The sequence below is a fragment of the Marmota flaviventris genome, chromosome 5, assembly GCF_047511675.1.
Source record: "Marmota flaviventris isolate mMarFla1 chromosome 5, mMarFla1.hap1, whole genome shotgun sequence".
In the NCBI taxonomy this organism is placed as follows: Eukaryota; Metazoa; Chordata; class Mammalia; order Rodentia; family Sciuridae; genus Marmota; species Marmota flaviventris.
In genome coordinates this window covers 39,720,286-39,745,643 of record NC_092502.1, presented here as the reverse complement: position 1 = coordinate 39,745,643, position 25,358 = coordinate 39,720,286, and the positions used below count along the sequence as shown (strand labels likewise).

The 25,358-nt window shown below is 47.9% G+C and overlaps 4 protein-coding genes across 13 annotated transcripts in view; 2 read left to right on the top strand and 2 right to left on the bottom strand.

Moving 5' to 3' along the window:
* The first annotated feature begins 1,262 nt into the window (after positions 1-1,262).
* Positions 1,263-8,064, top strand: Mxd3 (MAX dimerization protein 3). 2 transcript variants are annotated; one of them, XM_071612177.1, is made up of 6 exons: positions 1,263-1,403; positions 1,655-1,760; positions 2,424-2,453; positions 2,582-2,696; positions 4,857-5,031; positions 7,828-8,064. In XM_071612177.1, the coding sequence occupies exons 1-6, from the start codon at positions 1,334-1,336 to the stop codon at positions 7,854-7,856; spliced, it is 525 nt and encodes a 174-aa protein (XP_071468278.1). In that variant the 5' UTR covers positions 1,263-1,333; the 3' UTR covers positions 7,857-8,064. The 2 variants fall into 2 exon arrangements, with proteins under 2 accessions (XP_071468278.1, XP_027796822.1); XM_027941021.2 differs by lacking the exon at positions 7,828-8,064 and adding an exon at positions 5,107-5,555.
* On the bottom strand, positions 5,810-9,393 carry Prelid1 (PRELI domain containing 1). The gene is made up of 5 exons (XM_027941024.2): positions 9,122-9,393; positions 8,368-8,593; positions 6,798-6,911; positions 6,615-6,693; positions 5,810-6,362 (listed from the first exon to the last, which is right to left on the bottom strand). Exons 1-5 carry the CDS (start codon positions 9,211-9,213, stop codon positions 6,211-6,213), a joined length of 663 nt encoding a protein of 220 aa, XP_027796825.1. The 5' UTR covers positions 9,214-9,393; the 3' UTR covers positions 5,810-6,210.
* Positions 9,394-9,452: 59 nt separating this feature from the next.
* Positions 9,453-14,623, top strand: Rab24 (RAB24, member RAS oncogene family). 2 transcript variants are annotated; one of them, XM_027941026.2, is made up of 8 exons: positions 9,453-9,955; positions 10,039-10,107; positions 10,336-10,414; positions 10,518-10,585; positions 10,669-10,768; positions 10,994-11,044; positions 11,182-11,244; positions 14,433-14,623. In XM_027941026.2, the coding sequence occupies exons 1-8, from the start codon at positions 9,839-9,841 to the stop codon at positions 14,489-14,491; spliced, it is 606 nt and encodes a 201-aa protein (XP_027796827.2). In that variant the 5' UTR covers positions 9,453-9,838; the 3' UTR covers positions 14,492-14,623. The 2 variants fall into 2 exon arrangements, with proteins under 2 accessions (XP_027796827.2, XP_027796826.1); XM_027941025.2 differs by lacking the exon at positions 14,433-14,623 and adding an exon at positions 11,358-11,717.
* The window catches only part of Nsd1 (nuclear receptor binding SET domain protein 1), a 150,065-nt gene continuing 137,750 nt past the window's right edge, over positions 13,044-25,358 (bottom strand). For 7 of the 8 annotated variants that reach the window (XM_071612173.1, XM_071612172.1, XM_071612170.1 and 4 more), the window contains exons 21-23: positions 23,241-23,347; positions 21,210-21,414; positions 13,044-19,447 (exon numbers count right to left, since the gene is read on the bottom strand). In XM_071612173.1, coding sequence (XP_071468274.1) covers positions 17,826-19,447; positions 21,210-21,414; positions 23,241-23,347 — 1,934 coding nt within the window. In that variant the 3' untranslated portion in view covers positions 13,044-17,825. Of the gene's footprint in view, positions 19,448-19,585; positions 19,624-21,209; positions 21,415-23,240; positions 23,348-25,358 lie in introns of all 8 variants that reach the window. The other variant, XM_071612176.1, reaches the window with a different exon arrangement.

The window sequence follows — 25,358 nt, the reverse complement described above, 5'->3', positions numbered from 1 at the left end:
GGCCCAAGAGGCACAGCAAAAACTCCAGAAGGTTAAAGTCACTTTCCAGAAGGGTTCATAAGCCCTGAGGATGCATATGCCTATATTCTCAGCCTACATTCCCAGATACTCAGGAGGCTGAGGCAGGAGAATGACAAATTTGAGGTCAGCCTTGGCAATTTAGCAAGATCCAGGCGATGGATGGGGACATAGTTGACTGGTAGAGCGCTTTGCCTATCACTTTCCAGACCACACCAAAGGGGTGGGGGAGGGCTCATGGACTCTGAGAAAGGCAACCAGAGAGAAAGAAGAGGTCTTAGAAAGCGGTGGCTGCTTCATACTTGGCACTGTATAGGCATTGGCTCTGATCCTCCACAACCTCTGTTGCAGGGCCTTCGTGTCACACACAACTAAGTCAGCAGTGATAGGAGAGGAGCCCTATCCCGCCGATTCCAGAACCCAGGGTTCCCTAAAAAGCCAGAAGGCATGTTTCCAGGATATGGCCTGGCTTGGGACGCTTTCATCCTCCTGACTTTTCGTGGCAACATAGCTTCCCTGCAGTCGAGGTGGGGGAACTGGGAGATTATTCCCATTCGACACGATAGGAAGCTGAGGCCCCACCGGGCCCAGGGGGGCCAGACCGCAGGCAGGCGTAGGAACAGTACAGCCGGGTTCGCCCCGCCTCCGCCAGCGCCTGCGCAACGCCGCCTTGTTGCCGCTCAACCCCGCCCCATCGCCTGGGTTTTCAAATTTGAAACCTGCTTCTTTTCCCGCCCGAACGTGTAAACCAGCAGCGGGAGAGGGCGGGGCCACGCGACAGCCAATCGTATCTCAGAGGCTCTCCGGTCCCACCCAGAAGGTGACGACAGCAAGCCTAGGCCAGAAACAAGCGAATGGACTAGCGGTTGCTGGCTGGCCCAGCCCCCGCGGCGCCCACGTGCAGCGCCAGAGCCCGGGCCTCCTGGGGAGCGATTGGCCCTGCAGCACCGTATACTGTGTGAAGGCTCTCTGCCTGCATGGGGCTGGTAACGCCAAGGAACCGCGGGGTCGCTGAGATAAGAGAACAAGACGCAGGACCCTGGCCCAGGGGTCCACCCAAGGACCAGGACTGGAGCCGGCGCCAACTCCTGCCCCGCGAGCGTCCCTGGCCACTTGTGGGCGGGCACGTTCGCAGAGGGTGGGAGTTTTCCAAGGAGGCGGTCCCAATGAATGGGCGTTCCCAAGGGCGGGGCATCCTGGGGGCGGGGCCGAGCGCCTGTGTTTGTTGCCCTGTGTCAGTTACATTGTAACAAAAGTGGTGGGGCCGCCGCTCTGGCCAGCACCCTAGGCCCGCCCGCCATCAGCTGTCGCCGACATGGAACCTGTGGCTAGCAACATCCAGGTCCTGCTGCAGGCGGCTGAGTTCCTGGAGCGCCGTGAGAGAGGTGAGGAAGAACTCTGGGCTAGACTCCTGAAGGAGACCTCACTGACATGGGCCTGGACGACTTGGCATGCAACTTGAACGATGCACATTAGGGCAATAATCCACCCTCAACTCAGAGGAGTTCGCGGGCGGTCGGGTAGGGAAGGGTTGGGGAGATGGTCTCGGCGCCAGAAGCCCTTCCTTGACCCTGATGTGCCAGGGGCCCCTTCCAGTCCTAGCTTGACACGGGCGGGCTCTGCCTCTTTCTGGCAGAGGCAGAGCATGGCTACGCGTCCCTGTGCCCGCATCACAGTCCGGGCCCCATCCACAGGAGGAAGAAGCAACACCCGCAAGCTCCCGGAGCTCTGGACAGTGGGCGGTAAGGAGGGTGCAGGCGTCGGGGGTGGTGTAGGGAGGGTGGATGGGCACTGTCCTTCTTCGGTCTTTCCTCTGCTCATTTTCTCGTTTGCATCTTATAGATTAGGTACCCAGATCCTGGAAGCATTCAAAGCTCTCCTGCCATCTGTCCCCTCCCCATACACCTTTTTGTGAATTCAAGGACTACTTCAGGACCTTTGATGTGACAGGAACTGTGAACAAGATAGTTCTGGGTCCTGTTTCCACTCACACATCAAACCACTCTCTTCTCCACAGGCTTATTTCTTTACTGTTGTACTTCAACACTCTGCATACACTGCTTCGTCCAGTTCGAATGCCTTTCCCTCCATTGCCCTGTGTGGGAAACTCTGTTTTGTGCTCAGTTCACCTGTCATCTCTGTCCAGGAAACCTTTCTTGCCAGGATGGCAGGAGAGCCTCATTTGGACAACCACCTGGCAGGCCTCTCACAGCATTTGTCTGTGTATCTCTGATTCCTCTCACCCCTACCTGGGGGCTCTGGTGCCCAAGACCAGACCAAGGTCCCCACAAGAGGGTTGACTGAGGCAGACATTTGTAGTAGATTTTTGAGTCACAGGGGGCCCTGGGCTAAGGGTGTGGGCTGTAGTTGACAGCCCCTCACCTCATCCTCCCTGGCATTGACAGGTCTGTGCACAACGAGCTGGAGAAGCGTAGGTGAGTCCCACCCCAGCCCTGACAGCACCAGGTCCCAGGAACTACCTCTGTCTGGCCTTGCCTTCCCTGCTGTCCTTCTGGCTGGTGAGGTGGGGCTGGCACTGCCCTCCAGACCCCTTCCCCCACAGGAGGGCCCAGCTGAAGCGATGCCTGGAGCAGCTGAAGCAGCAGATGCCCCTGGGGACTGACTGTGCCCGATACACCACATTGAACCTGCTGCGTAGAGCCAGGATGCACATTCAGGTAAGTGGAGGGGGGGCACCCTGTGTCCCCAGGTGTGACATGGGAGGCCTGGGTGGAACTAGGGAAAAGGGCCAAACATAGTCCAACTATGTGACTGGGGACAGTTCTCTGTGCTTTTAGTTTTCTAATCTATTAAATGGGAAGGAAAGCAAAAAATAGTTCAGAGGGTTGTTCTGAGGCTTCAGTGAATTCACCCTGTAAATGTTCATTGTTGTTACAGCTATTACTACTTAGATTCCAGCCTGGAGACCTTGAGCAAGTCACTTGGCTTGTGTCTGGACTTCTGCTTCCTCCTCTGGTGGGGAGGGAATTGCTGTTGAAAAAATTTCTATGATAAATCATATGTAATGGTCCCTTAGATTGCAGAGGGTTGGTTTCCACTCTCCCCTGTTCCTGTCCTTCAAGACCTGCTGTTCTAGGCTATCTATCCAAATGCTACCCTGTGAGGCATCCACTCCAGAATTCAGAAGGGAGAAGGGATTAAGGGAGCTAATCATTGGGCTTCCTAGGGCCCTTGCTACTGCCTGGGCTGAGCTGTCTGCCCCCTAGTGGTCAGGAGTTAGTGTGCAGGTGCCAAGGCCTAAGCAGCCCCAGGGATGCCCATATTAGAAACAGCCTTGGAAACAATAGAGGATTTTTCCTGTCCTAGCTCTTTTGACAGGCGAAGAGAAGGAGGCACAGCAAAGTTATGTGCTGAGGAAAGACAGATCCAGGCCCAGGCCCCCTCATTTGCATTCTTTCCTTCAACAGATATTTATTGAGCATCTGCTGTGCCAGGCCCTATTGTAGGCACTGGACACTGTGGCAGACAGATCCAAGTGCCATCCAGCAAATAAATCCAAGATGTAAGAAGTATTCACACTGCCCCATAAGTGCCTGTTATCACCTTCACTGTGGCTGAGTAATACTCTGGTTGGCTAATGGGTCCCCGTTTACCACATGGTGCTTTCCTGGCCTAGTTTCTTGGTAGATGATATGTCCATGGGCAGGTCCTGGGAATCATTCCATCCTTGAAGCCTCATCACCCCTCTTCTGGACTAATTTATGCACACCTCTTCACTTGCCTCCCTCTTTCCTATATGGCCTCTACCAGACTGTCTTTTTCTTTGCCTTAGAATGATCTTGGCCATACACAGATGTGCCCAGGCCCATCTCCAGCTGAAAACCTTGACAGGGATCCCAACAAAACAAAGCCTCAGTTCCTTACTTATTATGATTCTCAAGGCCCTCTCCAACCCAGGACTTATCATGACTGCTTTTTTGGACTGGTCTCTCCCCAGTCCCCCAAAGAAAAAGACACAATTTCCATGCTTGCCAGGCTCCTCTGCCATGGTGTCTCCCTACCCCCATCTTTGGGTAGCTCCTACACATCCTTCTATACCCTGTCCCTTATTGGGTTTTTTGTTTTGTTTTTTTAGTTGCCAATGGGTTTTTCACTTTATTTGTTTATTCATACATATGTGGTGTTGAGGATCGAACCCAGGGCCTCACACATGCTAGGCAAGTGCTCTACCACTGAGGCACAGCCTCAGTCCATCTGCCCTTATTGTTAAAAGACTAAATCCAATCCTCTGCCCATCGAGGATTGGGCCCTTGGACTTCCAGATTCTGAACATTAGGGCTGACAAAACTCATGTAGGGATGAGGGGAGGAGGTTAATGCTGGAGCCTTAGGGCCCCAGGAGGATCCTGACCAGGAATTGCAAACTGATAGCCTTTGTTTAGTCTAAGTTTTCTCACAATTTAAATTAGTTGGCAACATTTCAAAGGGCATTTGACATGAAAAATCTGGCTTTCCAGCTTCTCTTAAAGAAATGGGGAGATCTGGCAGTGCTGGGCCTGTTGCCATGTGGCAGCAATGGGCTGGAACCTGGAGGTGGCTGCCTCCTCGAGTGAATGTGCACTTGCCAGCCCACAAGTGTGTTTGGGATTAGCGTGTCTCCCACGCCATGCCCATCTAGACCAGAGCACAGATGGGTGAAACACAGGAGAGAGCTGCTTTCTGAGGACATTCAACAACCCTCTGGGGCCCAGGTTTATGTGCCTGCCTGTTTGGAGTAGGGAGAGGTACATGTGGCTGTAGCCCACTGCCAAGTGGCACATGGGCAAAGTTCACGTTTTGGGATGCTGACCCCAGCCCCTGTTCCTACCGTCTCTACAGAAGCTAGAGGAACAGGAGCTGAGGGCTCGGCGGCTCAAGGAGAAGCTGCGCAGCAAACAGCGGAGCCTGCAGAGGCAGCTGGAGCAGCTCCGGGGGCTGCCAGTAGGTGAGAGGTTGCGAGCGGATAGCCTGGACTCTTCAGGCCTCTCTTCTGAGCGCTCGGACTCAGACCAAGGTGAGTGGCTTGAAGCCTAGGGCCCTGGGCAGTGTGGGTGGGCCAGGGCTTTTGACTGGAACCCTCCTTGTGCAGAGGAGCTGGAGGTGGATGTGGAGAGCCTGGTGTTTGGGGGTGAAGCCGAGCTGCTGCGGGGCTTCAGCGCCGGCCAGGAGCACAGCTACTCGCACAGCACCTGTGATTGGCTATGATGCTCACTACTCTGATTGCCTTCTACTCACACTGGGCTGAGCCCACCAGGCAGCCCAGAGGGCTACTCAGAGGCATCAGTTGGAATGGACTAAAAGGACCCTCGTGTGGGAACAGGTACTCCCCGTAACCTGCTACTGGCTGCCAGGCAGTCCCCACCGGTTGGGAGGAGGCACCCAGAGCTCTGCAGGGCAGGCAGCTTGGGCCTGGGCTGCCTTTCCAGGCGTTTTTGTAGCACTTGGCTCTGCTGTTGGACCCTCTTATTCCTGAATAAGGCCTCTGGCCTTTGCCCTACATATACTGTACAGTATTTTCATTAAAAGCATCTTTCATAATTTCCCGTCCATGGTCTTGCCTGATAAAAATGGAGGAAGTCACAACCACAACTAGAAAAGAGGAAATAAGATCAGCAGCTGCCACCACCATCCTGAGTGGTGTACTTGATCCTCACAACCTGGAGGCTGTCCTGTCTGGGCTTTTAGGGTGGTAGGACTGAGGCCTGGTGGTGTGACTTGCCTGAGTTCCAAAGCCAGGAAACAGTGGAGTCAAGATCCATACTAAAGCTTTCTGACTCCAGAGCTGAGGCTGATTGAATTCAACATGTATTTATTGAGTGCCTATTATGTGCTAGATATTTTTCCAGGTATTTGGGACACATCAGAACAAAACAAAGAGCCCTGCCCTCTTGGAGCTTACAGTCTATTATTTATCAACAATCCCCCTGCATACTGCCTGTGACCTTGAGCAAGTCCCCCCCCATACCTCTGCCCCTCTTTGTGCCTGTCATCAGCTGCCCAATGGGAGAATAAGCAGACTGGGCTCAGATATGTGCCTGTACTGCAGATGCTGAACAGGACACCCGCCCCAACCCACCACCCAGACAGCAGAGAGGGCTAGAAGTTGATTTTTAATAATCAAGTACAATGAAAGGGTGCGGAGGGAGCCCACAGCCGGCTGGTGGGCTGTGGCAGTGGCAGGGGCCCAGCCTGGCTACACAAACTGCTGCTGCTGCTGCTGCTGCTGCTTGGTGGCAGCCTTGCTGGCAAGGTCCTTGGCTTTCTCTGTAGCTGCCAGTGCTGTCTCCTTTGCCTTCTCCTTGGCTTCCTTGGCTGTCTCAACAAGTGTTTTGGAAGGGGCCTCACCTAGAATAAAGGGCAGGAGGCTAGCTTCATATGGTGCTGAGAGGCCCCACCTAATTACATTCCCCAGCCATGCCAGTTACCTAGTAGAGGCCTGACCCCTTTGGAAAGGTGACATTTGCTACCTGGTATAGATTAAGTCTCAGGCTCAGAGCAGGGTAATGATTGGTCCAGGGTCTATGAAAGTCAGGCTGAGCTAGGATCTGACCCAGCCTCTCCTGATGAGCTCCCCCCAACAGCACCCAGAATTCTCACCTTGCAACTTGGCCAAGATGTATTCAAAACCCTTCATAGTCTTGGTCACATTGCTTTTGAACCGGGCGAGACCAAATTCCTGGCAAAAGATTGAGGTGGGAAGGACTGGTAACTGGCCACTAACTTCTGCCCAGCCTCCATGCCAACAGCCTCAGGCCCTAGAAACCCCACAACATTGCTTACCTGGACAGCTCTAGAGACACCAAATAAACTAGAGGAGACCCAGGCTTCCCGGCGGATTTCGGTCCAGCCACTGTTGTCAGAGTTCACACGGTAAACACATCGTTCCTCCACCACCTGTGTGGAAAGGTAGGCCACCCACATTGCAGGGACATCTTTTGCTTTACCAACCTACACACAGACTTGATCCCCCACTTCTTTGTTATATTATTGCCCAGGTTGGCCCTGAACTCTTGGGCTCCAGTGATCCTCCCACTTTGGCCTCTTGAATAGCTGGAACTAAAAGCATGTGCCACCACACTTAGCTGAAGCCCTGCCTCTTTTCACAAAAAGAAGCCATGAAATGAAAATCCATTCCTTCCTGTTATTGCATCCCCAACACCATTTTACCCTGTAAACCCCTTTCCTGACCCTTAAAAACACTAGAAGGCATGAGGTCTCTTGGGAGCAGCAGAGGGCTTTCTATCCTGGGACCCTGGACTATTTGGGGCCTTTATATCTAGGTACATGTGGTGTTTTTAACTCAAATTTCCATCCACTGCAGTTCTTGAGCTTTCTGACAGTCCAAATACAAATAGATGCCTGATAGTCATCACAGCTTTCATTAACAGAAAGGAGAAAGTGGATTTCTACTTCCAGAATAATACTTAATGACACTTTTCATGAATGGATTGCTGTTTTGGTCATTACCAAGTAGCACCCTCATGCAGTCATGTGAGATGACTTGCACTGGGCAGAGGAAGGTAGTCACTCACTTTGTGACACTGTAGGACACGTCCCTTCTCTGAACCTTTCATCTTGGCATAAATGAGTAATATGTACCTCTCAAGGGTATCATGAAAGTAAGCTGAGAAGAATAATTTTCTGAAAGTTTGCAGGGTATTCACATGTGAAAAGATGCAGTGGAATGGTTCCTTTAACCATAACTATGGGTTTTCAAGCTTTTATTTATTTATTTTATTTTATTTTTTTGTAAAAAATTGTAGATGGACAGAATGCCTTTATTTTATGTTTATTTTTATGTGGTGCTGAGGCTTGAATCCAGTGCCTCCCGTATGCTAGGCAAGCGCTCTGCCACTGAGCTACAGTCCCAGCCCCGGTTTTCAAGCTTTTAAAGAGGTATGTGGAACTCCATTGCCCCAAATCTCAGGCAGAGATCCCTTTATGAGAGATAAATGTGGAATGTCTCCAGTCAAAGCGAGGTAAAGGGCTTAGAATGTCAACTGCTGAAGCACATCCAGGGCACCTTTGGGCTTAATGGACTTCTATGTGAAAACTGCTACCTTCCTCCCTCAGCATCACTTCTGTGAGCCCAACCGGAGTGTGTGTCACACATTACATAAATGTTTGTGTTTAGTACCTACAACAACTCTGTAAAATGAGCACTTCCCTCCCCCATGAACGAGTCAAAGGACAGGTCCAGAGAGGCTGACCAGCTGAAATAAAGAGATAATCTGAGGTTGTACCCTGTAGCCATTGCTCCACAGTAACCCAATCATGCCCCAGTCTCTCATGACTCTAGCCATGTACCTGAGGAGCAGTCTACTTTTGTGGGGATCAAGAGCAGTCTCACCATCAGCCGGGCATGGTTGATGTTCCAGGTGAAGGTGGTCATGGTCTGATTCTGTGGGTCCACAACAGAGTCCTCCAGGATGTACACCGAGTGAGCAACATTGGCAGGAAACAGTCGCTCTGCCCAGCGGGGCATCCTGTTGGTCTTGGTAAGGAGTCTCCGGGACAGGAGCTTCTGGTCAGGGGTCACCTCCCGGTGTACTATGTCTTCAGTTAAGACATGTTTGCTGCAGGTGTCAGTGAAGAACTTAGAGAACTGCCCCCCCCAACAGACCGTCTATTGGGGTTCCTGTTGGGAGCCTCTCTCCTTATCTTCCTGCAATCTTGCAGAGTGATTTGTGCTGTAATTCAGAACTAAAAGTACCTTGAACCTATCCTAGGGCAAATTCCAACTCCCGCCTCCTCCCTGAGGTGAATTCCTGGGCCTTGCAACGGGGGTGGCTTCAGGTCTGGCAAATGCCCGGATTTCCAACCCAAGTTCTCTCCCAACTACTGTGCCGCCGCCTGTTCCTAACCTCAGCACCTTAAGAACCTCAGACTACAGCCTCAAGTAAATCATCACCCAGGACCAGCCTCCTTCCACCTGGCCGCTTCCCCGATAAGGTCTCCTCCGTACCCTAAGGACCGCCACGGTTCCGCAGATCCCTCATGTCAAGACTCTAGTCTTTCCTGGTCCCATTACTGAGGGGCTGCCCACACTTCGATCTCCAAATAGCAAGGCGAGAAGGAGGTCTGCTTTTCCCTGGCTCACGTACCTATAGGGATTCGGGTACCGCTGCCAGAAGGCAGCGAACACTTGGTCCCAGGAACTTCGGAGCACGCTCTGGCCCAGGAAATACTTCACCATCGTCCCGGCTGGGGCGGGCTCAGCACCCGCGCAGCATCAGGGGTGCAGAGCCCGGGGGGCACGCGGAGGCCGGGCCGGGGCTCGGCGCACGCCCGCCAGGCTCGCAAGTCAGTGACCACTGCGCCGCACCCAAATCGCTGCTACTGCCGCCATGAGGGATTGTACAGCCGCGCACCACTTCCGGCGCCGCCGCTCAGTCTCGCTGCTTCCGGTCCGTGCCACGTGACCTGGCGACCCCGCCCCCTCCCGCCCCTCCCGCGGGAGACGCGGTGCTGCGGATTGGAACAGGGCTGTGGGAGACCCCAAGTTCGGCTGTGAATCTGGGCGGAATCGAAGCCTAGGCAGCAGTGCAGCCTAAGCCGCTCGGGCAGGCGAGCGAGCAAGCGAGCGAGAGGGCTAAGGAGTGACGAGCGACGAGCTGCACCGCGGCGTGCGGCGCCGTGGAGGGCGCTGCCCGCGCGCTCCCAGGCCGCCACGGCCCTGGGGTGTCTTGGAGGAACACTCGGCGCCCGGGGCCGGTTTGGCCGGGCCATTCAGGGGCGCTGTCGAGGTGCGAGGCGCTTGGGGTCGGGGTCTGAGGCTGGGCGGAGCGGACCCTTAACGTGGGTGAGGCTGCCCGGGGAGCATGAGCGGGCAGCGCGTGGACGTCAAGGTGGTGATGTTGGGCAAGGAGTACGTGGGCAAGACAAGCTTGGTGGAACGATACGTGCACGACCGCTTCCTGGTGGGGCCCTATCAGAACGTGAGTGCAACCCTTCCAGCCCGGCACGAGTGGGAGGCAGCCAGCCTGCACCTGCGGCCCTGATCTCTTCCCCTTAATTGCAGACTATCGGGGCTGCATTCGTGGCCAAAGTGATGTCGGTTGGAGACCGAACGGTGACTTTGGGTATTTGGGTAAGTCCTGTGGCCATCTGCTATTGGGGAAAACCACTGCTAAGGCGGCCTGGGTCCTGATCTATCACTGGCTAGCTGGAGGCCTCGTAGAGGCCATTTCTTTTCTCCAGACCCCAATTTCCTCACCTAGAAAATGGGGATCTGGAGGACACAGGCTTAGTTTTCAATCTTGGGAAGTAGCCCAGTTAAGTAACTCCGGCCAGGGCTGGGCCTTCCTCTGCCTTTCAGGACACAGCAGGCTCTGAGCGCTATGAGGCCATGAGCAGAATCTACTATCGCGGGGCTAAGGCTGCCATCGTTTGCTACGGTATGGGGGTTCTGGGCTCTTCTTTATGCAAGGGTTGGATGACAGGCTGGCCTCAGAACAGCCCTTGATCCGTGCTTGTGTTTCCTGCATGCTCCATACCAAGACCTCACTGACAGCAGCAGTTTTGAAAGAGCAAAGTTCTGGGTGAAAGAGCTGCGCAGCCTAGAGGAGGTATGTGGCCAGACCACACCAAAAGACCAGGGGCTGAGACTCTTTGTCTGTGGGAGTGATCCTGGTTTTGTCTTCTGCTCCAGGGCTGTCAAATCTACCTGTGTGGCACCAAGAGTGACCTGCTGGAGGAAGACCGGCGCCGCCGCCGTGTGGACTTCCATGATGTCCAGGACTATGCAGACAGTAGCTGCTCCTCAGCCCTTGGGGTCGGGGTGGGGGTGGGGGGCTGTTTTTGTGGGTTATAGGGAACAGGGACCTTGTCTGCCTTGGCAAGGTGCAGTAGGAGGGCTTTTTGTCTTCCTCGAACCTGTGGAGTCTAGGAGACACCATGAACTGCTTGCTAGCCTTCTCCTTGTTTATGTTGACCTAATTCTCAGGTGCGAACCCTTAAGTCACTTCTCTTTGCAGATATCAAAGCCCAGCTCTTTGAAACATCCAGCAAGACAGGTCAGAGTGTGGGTGAGTGCTGTCCTGGGGCCTCAAGAAGAATAGGATGGTTTACCAGAGGAAGCAGGATAGAACCCAGAGGGCTGGGTCACTGGGAGATCCCAGGGATGCTGGCATCAGGCCCTCACCAATCATCATTTTCCTGCCAGACGAGCTCTTCCAGAAAGTGGCAGAGGATTACGTCAGTGTGGCAGCCTTCCAGGTGATGACAGGTGTGTGCTTTCCCAGCCTTTATGGAGACTTCCTCTAGGCCTCTATCCCTCTTCTTGAGTTGCCGGATCCCCCCACCAGAATGGTGCTGAAATGCCACCTCTCTCTTTGGCAGAGGACAAGGGCGTGGATCTGGGCCAGAAGGCAAATCCCTACTTCTACAGCTGTTGTCATCATTGAGTCACCACTCACCTGGCCTGGGGGAATAAAAGGAATTCCCTAGAGGCCCTAGACCCAGCTCTTGTAAGGGCTTGGGTGGTCCAATGTCTTAGCTACCCTTGGTCCCCACGGCAGCAGAGGTGGCACCTGCCTGTGCTGGCCCATGGAATGGAGGCAGCAATGGGCTGACTGTGGGCATAAGAGGGCTAAGGGCTGATTTGGATCCCAGACTTCTGCCCTGGACAGCACTTGTGTCTACAGATATATTTTAAGTGGCTACTGATCTGTAAATAAAATCAATGCACTGTGAATCACACTCAGCCCTTTTCCCTGCTGTGTGGACTGGGTGTCAAGACACCTAGTTCCTTCTGGTGCCACCTGGCTGGCCTCACTTCCTGTTAAGGCTCCTCCAAATTCTTATTTTCCTTGAGAAACCAAGTAACTTTTGCCCAGGGTTTTCACTGAGCTATTGGAGCTCCCTTTACCCCCTTTTGGACTGGGGACTGAACTCAGGGCTTTGTGCATGGTAGGCAAAGGCTCTACCAATAAGCTGTGTCCCCAGCTCTTTCCTTTTGTTGGGGCAAACAAGGTTAGAGGCAGGGGATGGGTCATGCAGAGCTCACAGTTCGTTCTGGGTGCCAAGAGGAACAAAGATAGCACTTAAGTTGTGTCCAGAGAGAGAAGGGTCAGGCACTCTTACCTCAAGATAGAGGCTACCTCTGCTGCATCTGTCACATCTGGGTGTGTGGGTTAGACCTATGACTCAGATCCTGGGTTTCCCAATGACACCCTACAGTGTGATTTACTGGTAGGAAAAATAATGGTCTGAAAGACAGAGAGGTTTTATGGATCCAGATTCAGATCCAATTCAGCTGCTAGTGCAGAAAAGCAACTTTATTCTTCAGTTTGAGTTTTTCATCTGTAAAACGAAATGACTGCTACCTCAACATTGTGACAATCCTAAGTGAGGAGTATTCTAGTACTGAATGTTTCCCAATTCTTTCCCTGAAGGTTTTAGTGGAAGAACAGGGAATTTAGGGCTAGGGAAGGAGAGGCAAACTCCCAAAGGTTCCCCAAAGTATTGGGTTTTGGAGGTCCAAATATTTCTGAAGTGTCAAGTATTAGTGTAAACAGGGCCGACACTTCCTGTTCAAACAGGAGGTGTGTACTGTGACCTGTTATGGTATTGGAGGGGCTTTGCCTTCCAGCTCACTCTTTGCCCTTGCTTTCCTGCCTTTAGGCCTTGGCTGAGACCTTGCAGTGCCCAATACCTGTCTCTGAAGAGTTTATAATTAACATGCTCAAACTCATACTCAAGAAAGTGCTTTAGTTTCACTTCTCTTTTTAAAACCAATTCCTCAAAATACCCTTCCTTCTTGAGTGATGGAGACTTCCTGTTGAGGGGACTGAAACTGATACCAGACACTCCCAACAAAAGGGAAAGATGCTTAGTCAAGCAGTGGCACCTGGGAGGAAATCCAGACCTCTCCCATGAAGTGCCAGGAGGAAAAGCTCCCCTCTGCCATGCCCCCTCCCACCAGGGAACTATCTCTGGGATTGGCTCCTGCTCTCACCCAAAACCAATCCTTTGTCAGGCTGTGTCTCCCCACGGACAATAAAACAAAACACAGGGCAAGGGCCATAAGAGTAAAGTTAAACTTTACTTTACAGTAATTTTTTTTTCTATATACAAAGAATTACAGTACATGTTTATGGGGACTCCTAGCACAGGGCTCCCCTCTTTTTCACTAGGAGTTCACTTCCAGCTGACAATCTGTGGGGGAATGGGGAAAACAGAGATGGACCTTGGCTGAACCCCCTGCCCCCTCTTCTTAAAAATATAAAGATCTCTTGTCAGCTTGTTTCTTTGCCAAGACCTAGAAAGCTGCTCTTCCATGAGCTTCTGTGTGCTGCATTCACCCACCTTCCACATTCACCTACATGCACACACAGGCAGCACCACCTCGTCCTTCAGACTGCTTGTTCTGCCCGACATGGAAACCTAACACACCAGGACTCTATTCTGCTCCCTGTTTTTGCCCCTGTCCATGAGGCTGTGCTGAAATCCCAAGTGCTATCCCTAGAGCCCCTCAGTAGCCCAATGTTCTGAAACTCCTGGGAAGGTAGCCCTAGGGAAAGGAGCACAGAAGAGTTTAACATGTGTTGCTTGGCTTATGTTGATAGGAAACATTTCTTCTGAGGTTGTGGATTTCTAATTAAAATAAACTCTTTCCACTTCCTTAAGAAATAATACCCTTAATCTTCATAAGCAATAGAGGTGTTCCCATAAGAGTAGAAGAGGTAGAGGGGCAGAAGGTAATGGAGGGAGACCCCACACCCAGAGCTCTCTACCAACGTGTTCCAGGCAGTGTGGACGGAGGCTACAGACAAGGTGACCCCAGCCCTGAGAAACTCAATGGCCACCTTCATCTGGATACAGGATCTCTTCCACCTCTGGATTGTGCTGGACCACTCCAGGGCTGGGTGCAGGCTTTAATGAGACACTGCCTTCTCCCCACCCCTCACAGGGCCTCCAAGAAATCTTGCTATGTGAAATCTCTTTCTTTCAAACAGGAACCTGTTTGGATTTCTCAAGTTACCAGTTCTTCAACCCTTGGCAGTGCTTATTTATACCATGAAATTAGCACCATCATTACATTTTTGTGTACAAAGCATTTACCTATTCATACTTCAATTTACACTACAGCAATCTCTGGCCCTGCTGCACTGGCCTAGGAAGTCAGCTGAGAGAGAACTGGCTACAGCCAAAGCTCCTGTAGCAGCTACCTAGCTCTAAATGACCTGGAATGTCTAACACACACAAACAGCTCAAATGTTACTCAACAGGAAAAGCGCTTGACGCAGCTCCTTTCCTACTGTGATCTCAGAAGTTAGGACACTGGGCCCCCTGACCTGATGACAAATCCCATAGGATGACAATATCCCAACAAAAGCCTTAAGAGAAAACCCGCTTTTATAGGAGCTATGGGTAAAACCCATCAAGTTTAGTGTTTTTCCGATTGCTTTTCAGAGAGAAGCTGCCAGGACCAGACCTCCAATCTGCCCTTTGCTTTCACCATGCAATGTTAGAATACAACCAGGAGTCCAGCTCCAGTGAGCAGACAGTGCCCAGCCAGGGAGGGTTGCTACTACACTTCATGCCCTGACGATAGTGTGGCGTGGAGGATGTGAAGAATAAAATCTTATCATTAATGTCAGAAATGTGGATTTGGTTTAGCAGAGGATTGACAGTGATTTAAGTTAATGTTGAACTCAATAACTTTAGAGGAAAGCATATTTCTAAAAATATGGATGCTTTTGTAGCAATAATAGCTATTTCCTTTTAGAAGGGGGGTTGGCTCCTACATGCGGAGCAAATGAGGCTTTGAATGCAAATTTTAACAGTTTCCATAATTTTTTTTTTTTCCTGACTTAACAGGGCTAGGAGAGGTATTAGTTTTCTAGCTACCTATGGAGCATTTCCACCTTTGGCTTGCCCCTTGAAAATACTTCCTGGCTGGGGAGCTTACTCACAGGTAGACTCTCTTGAGCTCCTAGTTTCCAAGCACTTAGCCAAATAACAAACACCAAAATACCATCCTGCACAAGGATCATAAGTTTCTAAGATAAAAGAGTTCCTTTTAACTGCCAATTCAAACTCCCTTGAAGAAAGGTCTCATTGCAGACTTTTCCTGAAGCCAAAAATGGGTGTAGGGTCATCCTTTCCCCACCTTCATAATGAGTCATTTTCTAGCTGTTTTGTTGACTCTGCTTCTATTGGATAGTGAGTGCTTCCATGATTTCAACTCTCCACTATCACATACATTATCAGTGGGCCCAAAGGCTCAAATTTCTAGTTTCCATTCAACAACCTTAGTCTTCTCAGTAGCCCTGGGCAAAGGCCTGGCTATCCATCCATTAAGAACTGTCCCCTCCAACCAAGTGCATAGCTCAAGTTGTTTTCCCAGGCAGCTCTAGAACCAAGCCTCCAGTGAATGGTGGAGAATGGAAAGAACCAAAACAAAACCAGAAAGTAGCCAAAAGTGGCACAGCCCCTTATCTCTCACTTCCTCCTGTCCTGTGAGACATTTCTAGACAGCTGTCAGTCAATTACCTACCAAAGCCTACTTCAGAGAAGCTAGTTTGGGATCAAACTTCTCCACTTAAATTTTTTACATAGCCTGCACGCCCCCCACCCGCCCAAATTCACAGTTTATTTCATGAAACAAAGAGCTACGGTAATTGAACACATAACATAGTGAAAGGATTTTTTTTTTTTTTTTTTTTGACAGTGCAGTGCAGATATCTTTTTCTGATCACAACTACAGATGACAGGAGAGCAACAGGCACAGGACTGGCACCAAGCAAACCTATTCACACAATCTAAGAGATTAGGAAAGGGGCCTACTAGCTGCAGTTATATATTTATTATTCTCACACATGATAAATACTTAATATAGTGAACTGTAATGTTCTGGGTGAATTTTGTTAAAAATATCTTTTTCATGGTTTAAAATTATTTAAAAGAAAATAATAATATGCTTTACGTTTTCTCTTCCTTTTGAACAAAGATTTTCCTCTTTGATGATGTGGGAAGAGAGGATGAAAGGGGAGAACTAGGCAGGTGGAATTCAGAGGAGATTCTGAGGTCTCAGTGAAGTGCAGGGATAGGCCCCTAAATTTGGGACAGCCCTGCCCAGCCGCATCCCTCTGCCTGAGTTCAAGTGTCTCAATCCCAGAGACAGACTTTGGGAAATAAAAGTAGATTCTATTCTCAATCTTTATATAAAGCGCAAATGCTTCTATAACTATTATTCCTTCCCCTTGGAAGTGATGGGAATTCAGTAAGAACTTAGGAGAAGGAAACTGGGACAAAATACAGAATCCTGTTCAGAGTGTAAAAGTCATTAACTGAGACAGAAAGGCTGGGAGACATTTGGGCCAGAAGATGGCCTGTTGGCTAAAGCTGCTGGCTGAGTTGGCAAAGCAGAGAGGTAAACATGTTTGGTCTAGGGACTAAGGTGGGGTGGGTGATTGGGAGGAAACTAGCCAAACAGCATTTCCTGTTGGCAGTCAGTGAGAGCTGGGTGAATGATAGGGCAGGGTAGCACCAACAGATTTCCCAGCCCTTGGGCCCCAGCTCAGGGCAGCAGTAACAGATAATCAGCAGTTATGAGGAGTCATCTCTTAGACTGGACATTGCTCCACACAACACATCTCTCCAGTCTTAGGGAAGGATTCTGGCTTGCCTTGAGCTAAGTCAGCAGGCAGGTGATCTCAATAGAGAACACAGCAATTCTCAGGGAGGTGAAGAACTAGCTCCCTCAATTCAGTTAGGTGGGCAAAGGACCAGGGGAGAAATAATTTTCCATCAGCATCTGGCACCCTTCCTAAAGCTGGTATGTCTAGACAAGAGCTTGCCAGAAATTCCCTATGTCCACTGCCCGAGACTGAAATCTGAAAGCACCTGAGTGTTTGAGGAAATGGGAATAGGGTGGGTTTATGTAAAAGGAGAAAAACTGGTAGAAAGAAAGGTAAGCTTGCCAATTGCCTAATTCCACTGCTGGAAAGCTACATTCTCATAGTCAAGCTCCCTCTACTAGCTAGCTGCTGCTCCAAGTACAAGTCTTCAGACTTTGCACAATGTAGACAGAAGCAGCATAGATGTGCCAGCCAACAGTCCTCTTTGGCCTTGATACAGTACCCTTCTGCCTATAGAGGAGAGCTTTGAAGATACATGCATGTACATACATGCATGCATGTCCCAACCAGGAGATACTTGCTCACCATAGCCACAAAGAACATTTCAAAAGGAGCATGGAAACCCAGGGCCCCTCAGTATTTCCTACTGTTTCCTGGTCAAAAGTTCTTGAAAGCAGCCTGGAAACCCAGGCAGACAAGTTAGGCTCTCATGGATCAAGTCTTATGTATCTCTGTATCACTCATCAGTGACTAGCCCTGGCCTAGCACATATGAATGCTCAGGGAGTGGCCACTGATTTGAATGAACATCAGTTCCTCCCACGGGTTCTAAGGGTATCTTCCACAGAGCTCTGTTGGGCTGGGGAATAGCTCCAAGAGCCCATTAAACTTTCCAACTTGACCAGCGGAATTGAATTCCATGCTTGACTCCAAAGTGGACTTTTTATTTTAAGTTGACCATGTGTAAAAGTTGGGGGCAAGAGATTCAAGTCTGTCTGTCTCCTTGGCTGGAGCCAACTGGATTTCCATACATGGTTCACACAACCATAAGCCCCCCTGGCTAATGTCACAAGAGTTCTGAGTGTTGGGATATAAGGAAAGAATAACAGTGGAAAAGTGTTGGGTAGGTCTGTTTTTCAAGGGGCAAAAAGAAGAAACAAAGATTCCCCTCTCCAAATGGTACCCTGGGGGCAGCTTGTAAGGTCATATAACATTTACTGGTATTATTTCTGTTCTGACTCTGCACACTTGTGATTGGAAGGAGCCTGATTAAGAGCTGGAAGTGTATTTTGCTCTGGTTTGGGGTCTTGCCCTCTTCCAAGGGACCAGCAAGTCTGTGCCAATGTCTGTGTGCTTCCAGCAGACCAGCAAGACTGCGCCAACGTCTGTCCAGCCACTATGGGCCAGAGCCCTGCCCCTGATGAAGTTTTTCCCAGGGACCAAGGACTCTGTTCTGTGGATGCCAACTTCTTCTCTTCAGTGGGGAGGGAGGATGGGGCCTTCCCAAGAGACCTGAAGGACTGCCCACTCTTGGCAGCAAATCCAGGTAGTTGCTGACCTCCGGCCATCTGCTTCACCAGGCCTGGTGCTTGACTGGGAGGCCCTGGGGTCTGCTCAGCCCCTATAGGAACTCTTCCTGAGGCCTGAGTTGCTGGCTCATATAAAAAAGCCTTGGCAGGAGGCTGAGAAAGAAGTCTGGCCTGGGTGAGTGATTTAACAGCTTGCCAGGGGTGCTCTGAAGGGAGTGCTGTTTTCCCAGATGGTTGGAGAAGAGGATCTGACACACTGCCTTTATCCAGAGCTCGAGGCATATGCCCCAGACCTTTGCTGGCAGACCATGAGCTGGACTCCAATGCAGGCACCTTCTCCTCAGCCTGTGGTGTGATCTCATGAGGAGAAGTAGCCCGCTCCTTCTGGCGAGGAGTTAAGTCTATGAGATCCATCACTAAAGCAGCTCTGTTTTTTGACTGAGTATTCTGGTCCACAGGCCTCAGTGCTTTTTCTTTAGCTACCAGGGTCTGCACCACAGCTGATAGTACTTTCTCAGGAGGTGGAAGTCTCTGGGACAAAGAGGCATGGGATTTGTCTGGGGGCCTGTCGAAAGTTGGGGGTTTAGGACTACTGGTGACTAGCAGTCTGTCTGTCGGTGGAAGTCTTAGGCCAGTTGGGGCTGGGGCTTTCTCCAGTGAATGGGGCCTTGGGCTGGCAGCACCTATGGATTTATCCAGCTTTGGGTCAGCTGTCCCCGGAGGTCTTTCCAGTGGTTGGGACCTGACTGAGGGTGAGGAGCTTGGGCTGGTCACTGGAGAGGGTTTGTCAGATAGCAGAGGTCTTGGTCCTTCCACTGCTGGTGGTCTGTCCAGTGGTCTCTGGCTGGATACCAAGGACTGGGATTTGGTCCCTGATCCAGCAAGGTCTCTGACCCTATCTAAAAGCTGGGAGCTGGAGTCAGTTCTCTCCAGAGGTCTTTCAGATAGCACTGGCCTCTGACAAGTCCCTGCCAAAGCTTTTTTGGAGAGTGGCAGCGTCTGATGGGCATCAGCAGGTGGCTTATCTGACATCTTGGGCCCCTGAGCAGCCATTTCTGATGATTGCTCTGCCAGGCGTGAGCTGGGGCTTGGAGGCATCGGCACTGGGGGAGGCACATACTCACGGATCTCCCCAGGTTCCAGAGGGTTGGGCCCACAGGGGTCATGTTCAGTACAAGACAGACGCCCATCAAGTTTGGAAATGAAGAGCATCCCTTCCCGATGCTGCTTGCAAAAAGAGCTGGGGCACATCTCACAGAAGGAGGCTGCTTCTTTCCCACAGACGTCACATTGGTGCCAAGGGCACTCCCACTTCCCTGAAAACACAGGAGTGAACAAAAACTTAGGGAAAAGAGATGCATGTGAGATGGGCTGTGGCCCCGGGACTGGTACACAGGAGTGACTGCAAAGCCTCCTTCAAACTGCCAGCTCTTCAGGGAATTCATGCCACTCACCTGCCATCACTCCTTCCCCAGAATTTCAGCTTCCTCTTCTGCACAAAACAATACATAAAATAACAGCAATGTATCAAGGTTGAGCAACTAAGCAGCAACTAAATACAAGCAGGAGTAAATCCATATCTCTATGACTATTTCCAACAAGGAGAAAAAGAAAAAATAAAAAAACCAACCAAACCCCAAAGCTCTTCTTAGACATTGTGTTTAGATATTACTTTCATAGTTTTGCAAAATCCACTTGTCTAAATAGCTTAAAAATATTCAACTCCAAGAGGAACATCACAGCTATTTATACTCCTGCTTATTTAACAGAAATAGGAAAAAGATATACAGATGTAAAAAAAAAAAAAAAAAAAGGAAGTACACTTACCTTTGTTAAATCTAAGTCTTGAAACTAACAAAACTTAGGTCTGTGTTGTCTGAATGGCAAGTAGAAAAGATTCAAAGCTAACCTGAGCTTCCATCTATACTTATCCCCATTTCATGAAACCTGAGAGACTTGACTATGGACAGTGTTCCAGCCCACAAATAAACTGTGCTACTAGACTTCACTGTTAGCACACAGGCAAAATCAGTTCTATCACAGCCTGTGCTGTTACCACCCTGAGTAACTGACTCTGAAACAATTCCCCATTTCCATGTACTAACACTAATAGGTCAATGCTAGGGCCTTGCCCGCATACTACCTCAGTTTCTATTATTACCCCTGGCAAATATATATTAAAGGAAAGCCAATTTAGGAATTTGCTCCTCTCCCTTCCACCCCAAAGTTCTCTAATTTTCTCGTACTTCTTGGAAGCAAGCCAATAGTCATGTATAACTGCCTCACTATAGAATGGCTCTCTACTGGTCTCTCTCTTTGGACCTTTAAAATAGTCAACATGTCTAAATCCCTTAAATTCTCAAACACCAAAATCACTGTCCAAAGGTTATTAACTTCTCCAACCATAAATTCCTGGGCAAGGCATTTGCCTGAGCAGCTTTATCACGTTAACTGTTAATCAAAATTTTTTTCAAGGAAAAAGTCTTTTTCATAAGGAAGAAGGACCCTAGCAAGGGTGAGTGGGGCATGGACTGGCTAAAAGGATGTCATGTCATCTTATTGAGTGGAACAACAAAGGCTCTACTTTGTCTCAATCTTTCTTTCTCTGGAAAGATTATATGACTTAGTGGCTTTGAAGTCAGAAAACCTGCCTTTCCACTCAGCTCCTTCATCCCTAACTTTCTTTTCTTTGTTGGTGCTGGGGATCAAATCAGGGGCTTGTATGTGCTAGGAAAGAGCTCTTCTATTGAACCATACTCCCAGCCCGCCTGCAATTGTTTGAAACATGTCATTTCACCAAATGTAAATCTGTTTCATCATGCTCATTATGAGAAGAAAACCAACTGTAAATGGAAGTAAAGTATTTGACCCATAGCCACATTCTGTTCCCCTCTCTATAGCCTAGGATTCTAAGACTTTGTTGTCACATATTTCCAGAATGAGAACAAGGACCACAACCCTCAGCACTTTACACAAACAAACCAAATGGCATTTTGTTGTACATTAAAGCAACTGGCATCAAACTCTGAGAATTCTGGCAGAGAACAAACAGAACTACGAATGGACTCTTGTACCAACCTGCTGGTCTCTTGGTCAGATTAAGACAGTCTGCATGGTAAACTTTTGGGCAGCCTGGTTTCTTGCAGGAGACGAGCTGACCAGCATCCCCACAGCTGAAACATTCATCTTCTCGTTCCTTAGTGATTTCACCCTGGCTCCTGCGCTTCCCCTGTTGCTTCTTCTTGAATTTCTTTGATTTTTCTTCTGTAGCAATAGGTTGATTCTAGAGGTCAGAGAATGAACAATCAGCATTCTGTCAATAACTTGGTTATATCATCTTGAATAAGTTAACTATATACTCTGAGCCTCAGTCTCTACTCTGGGAAGATGGTTCTCAAAAACTGTTGCAAAGATTAGAGAAAATGCAGGAAAGGCAACTGGCACATCAGATACGAGATATTGGGTAGTATTAATTTCTACTTTTGTTATCACCAACTCTTTTCACGTGAATGAAATAAGAGAAAAATGTGCTTCTTTTTGTTAACACATAAGGCCCCAGCCTTATGTGTCAATTCTATGTTTGTCTAATTTCAAAGCTAAAGACTTCTCTCTGTGAGTTCATATACATTGCTAAACTTATTTAACAAATCACTGAACATTATGTTAAGAAGGCACAGAAAACTAATTATGATCTTTGCCCTCATCAAGGTTTGCATCTTTAAGTCAAATTGGGTTAATGCCTACAACTCCCCAACAACTAGCAGTTTTTCTGTTTGTTCCCTGGAGTCCAAACCCCAGGGCTGTCATCACATAATTCATCTTAGCCTAGAAACATACAGGACCAATCAACAAGGCTTAATCAAGGTCCACTCTATTCTATGTATTAATAGCCCACAGTGATTCCCATTTCTCATCTTGTGCTCTGGCATGTCTCTCACTGGTTTACAACTGAAATGCTCTCTTACAGAGACCTTGAGACTATAGAAACTTGATACTGTTTATTGTGAAATAAAATGAATTACTATCTTAATTTATGGGACACAAACCAGCTGACATTTTAAAAACAGTACTATCTAAGGAACAAATTAACCAAAACCCAAAATAAAACCCAATACAATATAGAGATGATTTTCCTTATTTAATAAGACAGAATATTTGGGGCTGGGGTTGTGGCTCAGCGGTAGAGTGCTTGCCTAGCACATGTGAGGCCCTGGGTTTGATCCTCAGCACCACATAAAAATAAATAAATAAAGATATTGTGTCCAACTAAAAAATAAATATTAAAAAAAAAGAACTTCATGGATCTTCCTTCTCCTGTAATTGATCAAAATGATTTACATCCTTATTGTTTTCTATGCTAATATACATTTTTTCATCCTAATAATGGGTTTCTTTATAAGAACAAGAAAATACATACTGGGAATTACCCAATTGGAGTAACCATATAGTCAGCTTTGCATCAAAATTAAACATCATTTTCACTACATTGTTACTTAGGATAGAGAAATCCTGACACATCCACATGTTTACCTATTATGATCAGTCCATTATATAAAAAATTAATGACTATAAATGATCATTAAGAAGACTATGTAACAAAAAGGAAAATTTGAAAATAGTATTTAAGAAAAGCAGGATAAAGACTTTTAAATAATCCTTAATGGTTAGAGAATGGTAATTTAGTTAAAAAAAAAAAAACAGGAAGTGAGACACAAAAGAATGTTTTTTTTAAGGATGGGACTGGGTGCGGGGGTTGAACTCAGGGGCACTCAACCACTGAGCCATACCCCAACCCTATTTTGTATTTTATTTAGAGACAGGGTCTCACTGAATTGCTTTATGCCTCCTTTTTGCTGAGGCAGGCTTTGAACTCTTGATCCTCCTGCCTCAGCCTCCTGAGCAGCTGGGCTTATAGGTTGCATCATCTGCATACAGCACAATAATGTTTTTATACTTAGTTAAAATGGCAAGGTTAAGTCTACTACTTTTACCTATTCTACTGTTTTGTAATATAATCTTAAAATTCCACTACAGATTCTTTGGTATCTTTACCAAGAAAGAGAGACAGTTATACCAGAGAATTGAAGTAACTTAATCTGGAGGTGGTACCTTTGGTCTGACACCCAAGAAGCCACTGCAGTTTGGGGCTCCACATTTGCAAACAGTCTTTCCGTTCCCAAGACATTCTAAGTTGTAATTGAAGGTAAGTTCAGTGCCTGCAGAGAAGACCATTAAAATATTAATGATTAATATCTATGGTTTTAATTATTTCTTATTAATTACAAAAGACATTAACTTTCAAGAGATCACAAACAGGATTTTTAAAAGAATTAACTAATTCACTACATTAATACATTTTAATAATATAACATTATTAGTAAATACATTATAGAAGGGGAAAAACTTTAGTAGCTTAACAAATACTGAAAATCACCTTTACTAGAGAAGTATTAATTATCTCAAGTTTTTCTCTTTCTCTTGTTTTGCCAACTACTCAGATACAAAATTTTTAACTCAATACCAAAACCAAATACAAGAAAAACAACTTAATTCTGTACTGATGTGCCAGGCACTGGGATTATAAGTATAAAAAAAATGCCTGCTAGTATGTGCCCTGGTAAGTGTAACTCACAGGCGAGGCACTTTAGTACACAGTAAAGACTGGCTGTACATTCCAGTTATGCCCAAACCAGGCTGGGTCATCTGAACCCTGAGTAGCTACCCCTCTCTTTTTTGGATATACTAGGCATTAGAAGGCAAATAAAACATTCAAATACAGTCTAAGCACATAATGAAAGCAAGTTAGGATTAGGCCTAAAAAATAAGAATTTTTCTCCCCTTGAGGCGGGGTCTTGCTAAACTGCCCAGGGTGACGTTGAACTTTCATCCCTCCTGCCTTAGCCTCTGGTTAGATGGATTATAGGCATGTGCCATAACACCAGGCAAATTGTTTCTTTATTGAGTTGGGCAAAATATAAACCACTTGACTCATATTTAGGGGCTATATAGTAGAAATAATACAATCATCTGTGTGTGGGTCACAGCTTAATCATCACAGTCACAACAGGGATGGGTTTCCATCTCAGGCCTGCTTGTGAACTTATTGTACTAAATGTTGGGTGATTTACTTATGCTACTAGTGAAAAATTAATCAGAGGGAGAAAATTTTTTTGCAGTGCTAGAGAATCAAACCCAGGTTCTCATGCATGTTAGGCAAACACTCTACCACTAAGCCACACTCGTATAGCTTCTATAATGGAACTTTTGCAGATCTGACGTGTTTATGAGGCAATTCCACCATTTAGACAAGTGTAAGATAGCAGGATATTAGGCACAACTTGCAGCTCACTGAACATACACCGTGTAAGCAATCACACAAAATCAAAGAAACTAAATCAGAAGGTATCAAAAGTCACAAAGGAAACACTGATATAAATATAGCAAGGAATCCAATATTGAATAACCTTTGAAGGATCTGGCAAAGGGTACCAGGGGAGAGAAACAAAGATGGCATACATGAAAAAACAGAGTAAGATACAGATCCATGAAGGGTCTGAAAAGTTGAATGAGAAGTCCTGACTATGTCTACCCAGTTCTCAGCTCTGACACACCCTTGGCCTCAAACTTATCACATTAGGTCTAATTTTCCCTATTTAATCTGTGCAGACTAGATCCAAGAGGATACGAACAATATATCTATGCAGAGAGAACGTGGAAAATTTGTAGCTAGACACAGTAGACAAGGTCATCCCCTTGAACAGAGTGAACAGGGTAGACAAAGAGAGAAAGAAAAAGGAGTTTGTGGGGAGAGGGATCATATCCAAGAATCTAAGCCTGCTTTCTGGTGCTAATAACAATACCGCAGACTATAAGTTATACAGAAGGGAGGCTGACTTGGGTTCAGAGTTCTGATGCAAGATTGAGGCTCAGCATATGATAGCCTTACTTACTGGCAGAGTCCAGAGGCACTGCAGGACATCACATAGTAAGAGACAGGGATAATAACTATAAATCTTCTGGTCTTTCCTTCTTCTTATAAAGACACCAGTATTCAATTATGTCGGCTCCACCCTGATAAACACATCTAAATCTAAACACCATCCAAGGTATCATATTTGGATTAAGTCATCTACCCTCTAATACTTCATCATAATGGGTATTACATTAAAACATGAGTTTTAGAGGAAACACATCATACTGGCTAACAACACAGTAATAACAGTTTTG

Bases quoted from the DNA above. Each gene is read 5' to 3' on its own strand.
- Rab24 (XM_027941025.2), top strand. From the start codon at position 9,839: ATGAGCGGGCAGCGCGTGGACGTCAAGGTGGTGATGTTGGGCAAGGAG. The intron at 10,586-10,668 runs GTATGTGGCCAG...CTTCTGCTCCAG, and splicing joins AGCTGCGCAGCCTAGAGGAG to GGCTGTCAAATCTACCTGTG. The intron at 10,769-10,993 runs GTAGCTGCTCCT...TTCTCTTTGCAG, and splicing joins TGTCCAGGACTATGCAGACA to ATATCAAAGCCCAGCTCTTT.
- Mxd3 (XM_027941021.2), top strand. From the start codon at position 1,334: ATGGAACCTGTGGCTAGCAACATCCAGGTCCTGCTGCAGGCGGCTGAG. The intron at 1,404-1,654 runs GTGAGGAAGAAC...TCTTTCTGGCAG, and splicing joins CCTGGAGCGCCGTGAGAGAG to AGGCAGAGCATGGCTACGCG. The intron at 5,032-5,106 runs GTGAGTGGCTTG...CTCCTTGTGCAG, and splicing joins GCGCTCGGACTCAGACCAAG to AGGAGCTGGAGGTGGATGTG.
- Prelid1 (XM_027941024.2), bottom strand. From the start codon at position 9,213: ATGGTGAAGTATTTCCTGGGCCAGAGCGTGCTCCGAAGTTCCTGGGAC. The intron at 8,594-9,121 runs GTACGTGAGCCA...TGACACCTGCAG, and splicing joins CGGTACCCGAATCCCTATAG to CAAACATGTCTTAACTGAAG. The intron at 6,363-6,614 runs GTGAGAATTCTG...CCTTTATTCTAG, and splicing joins CATCTTGGCCAAGTTGCAAG to GTGAGGCCCCTTCCAAAACA.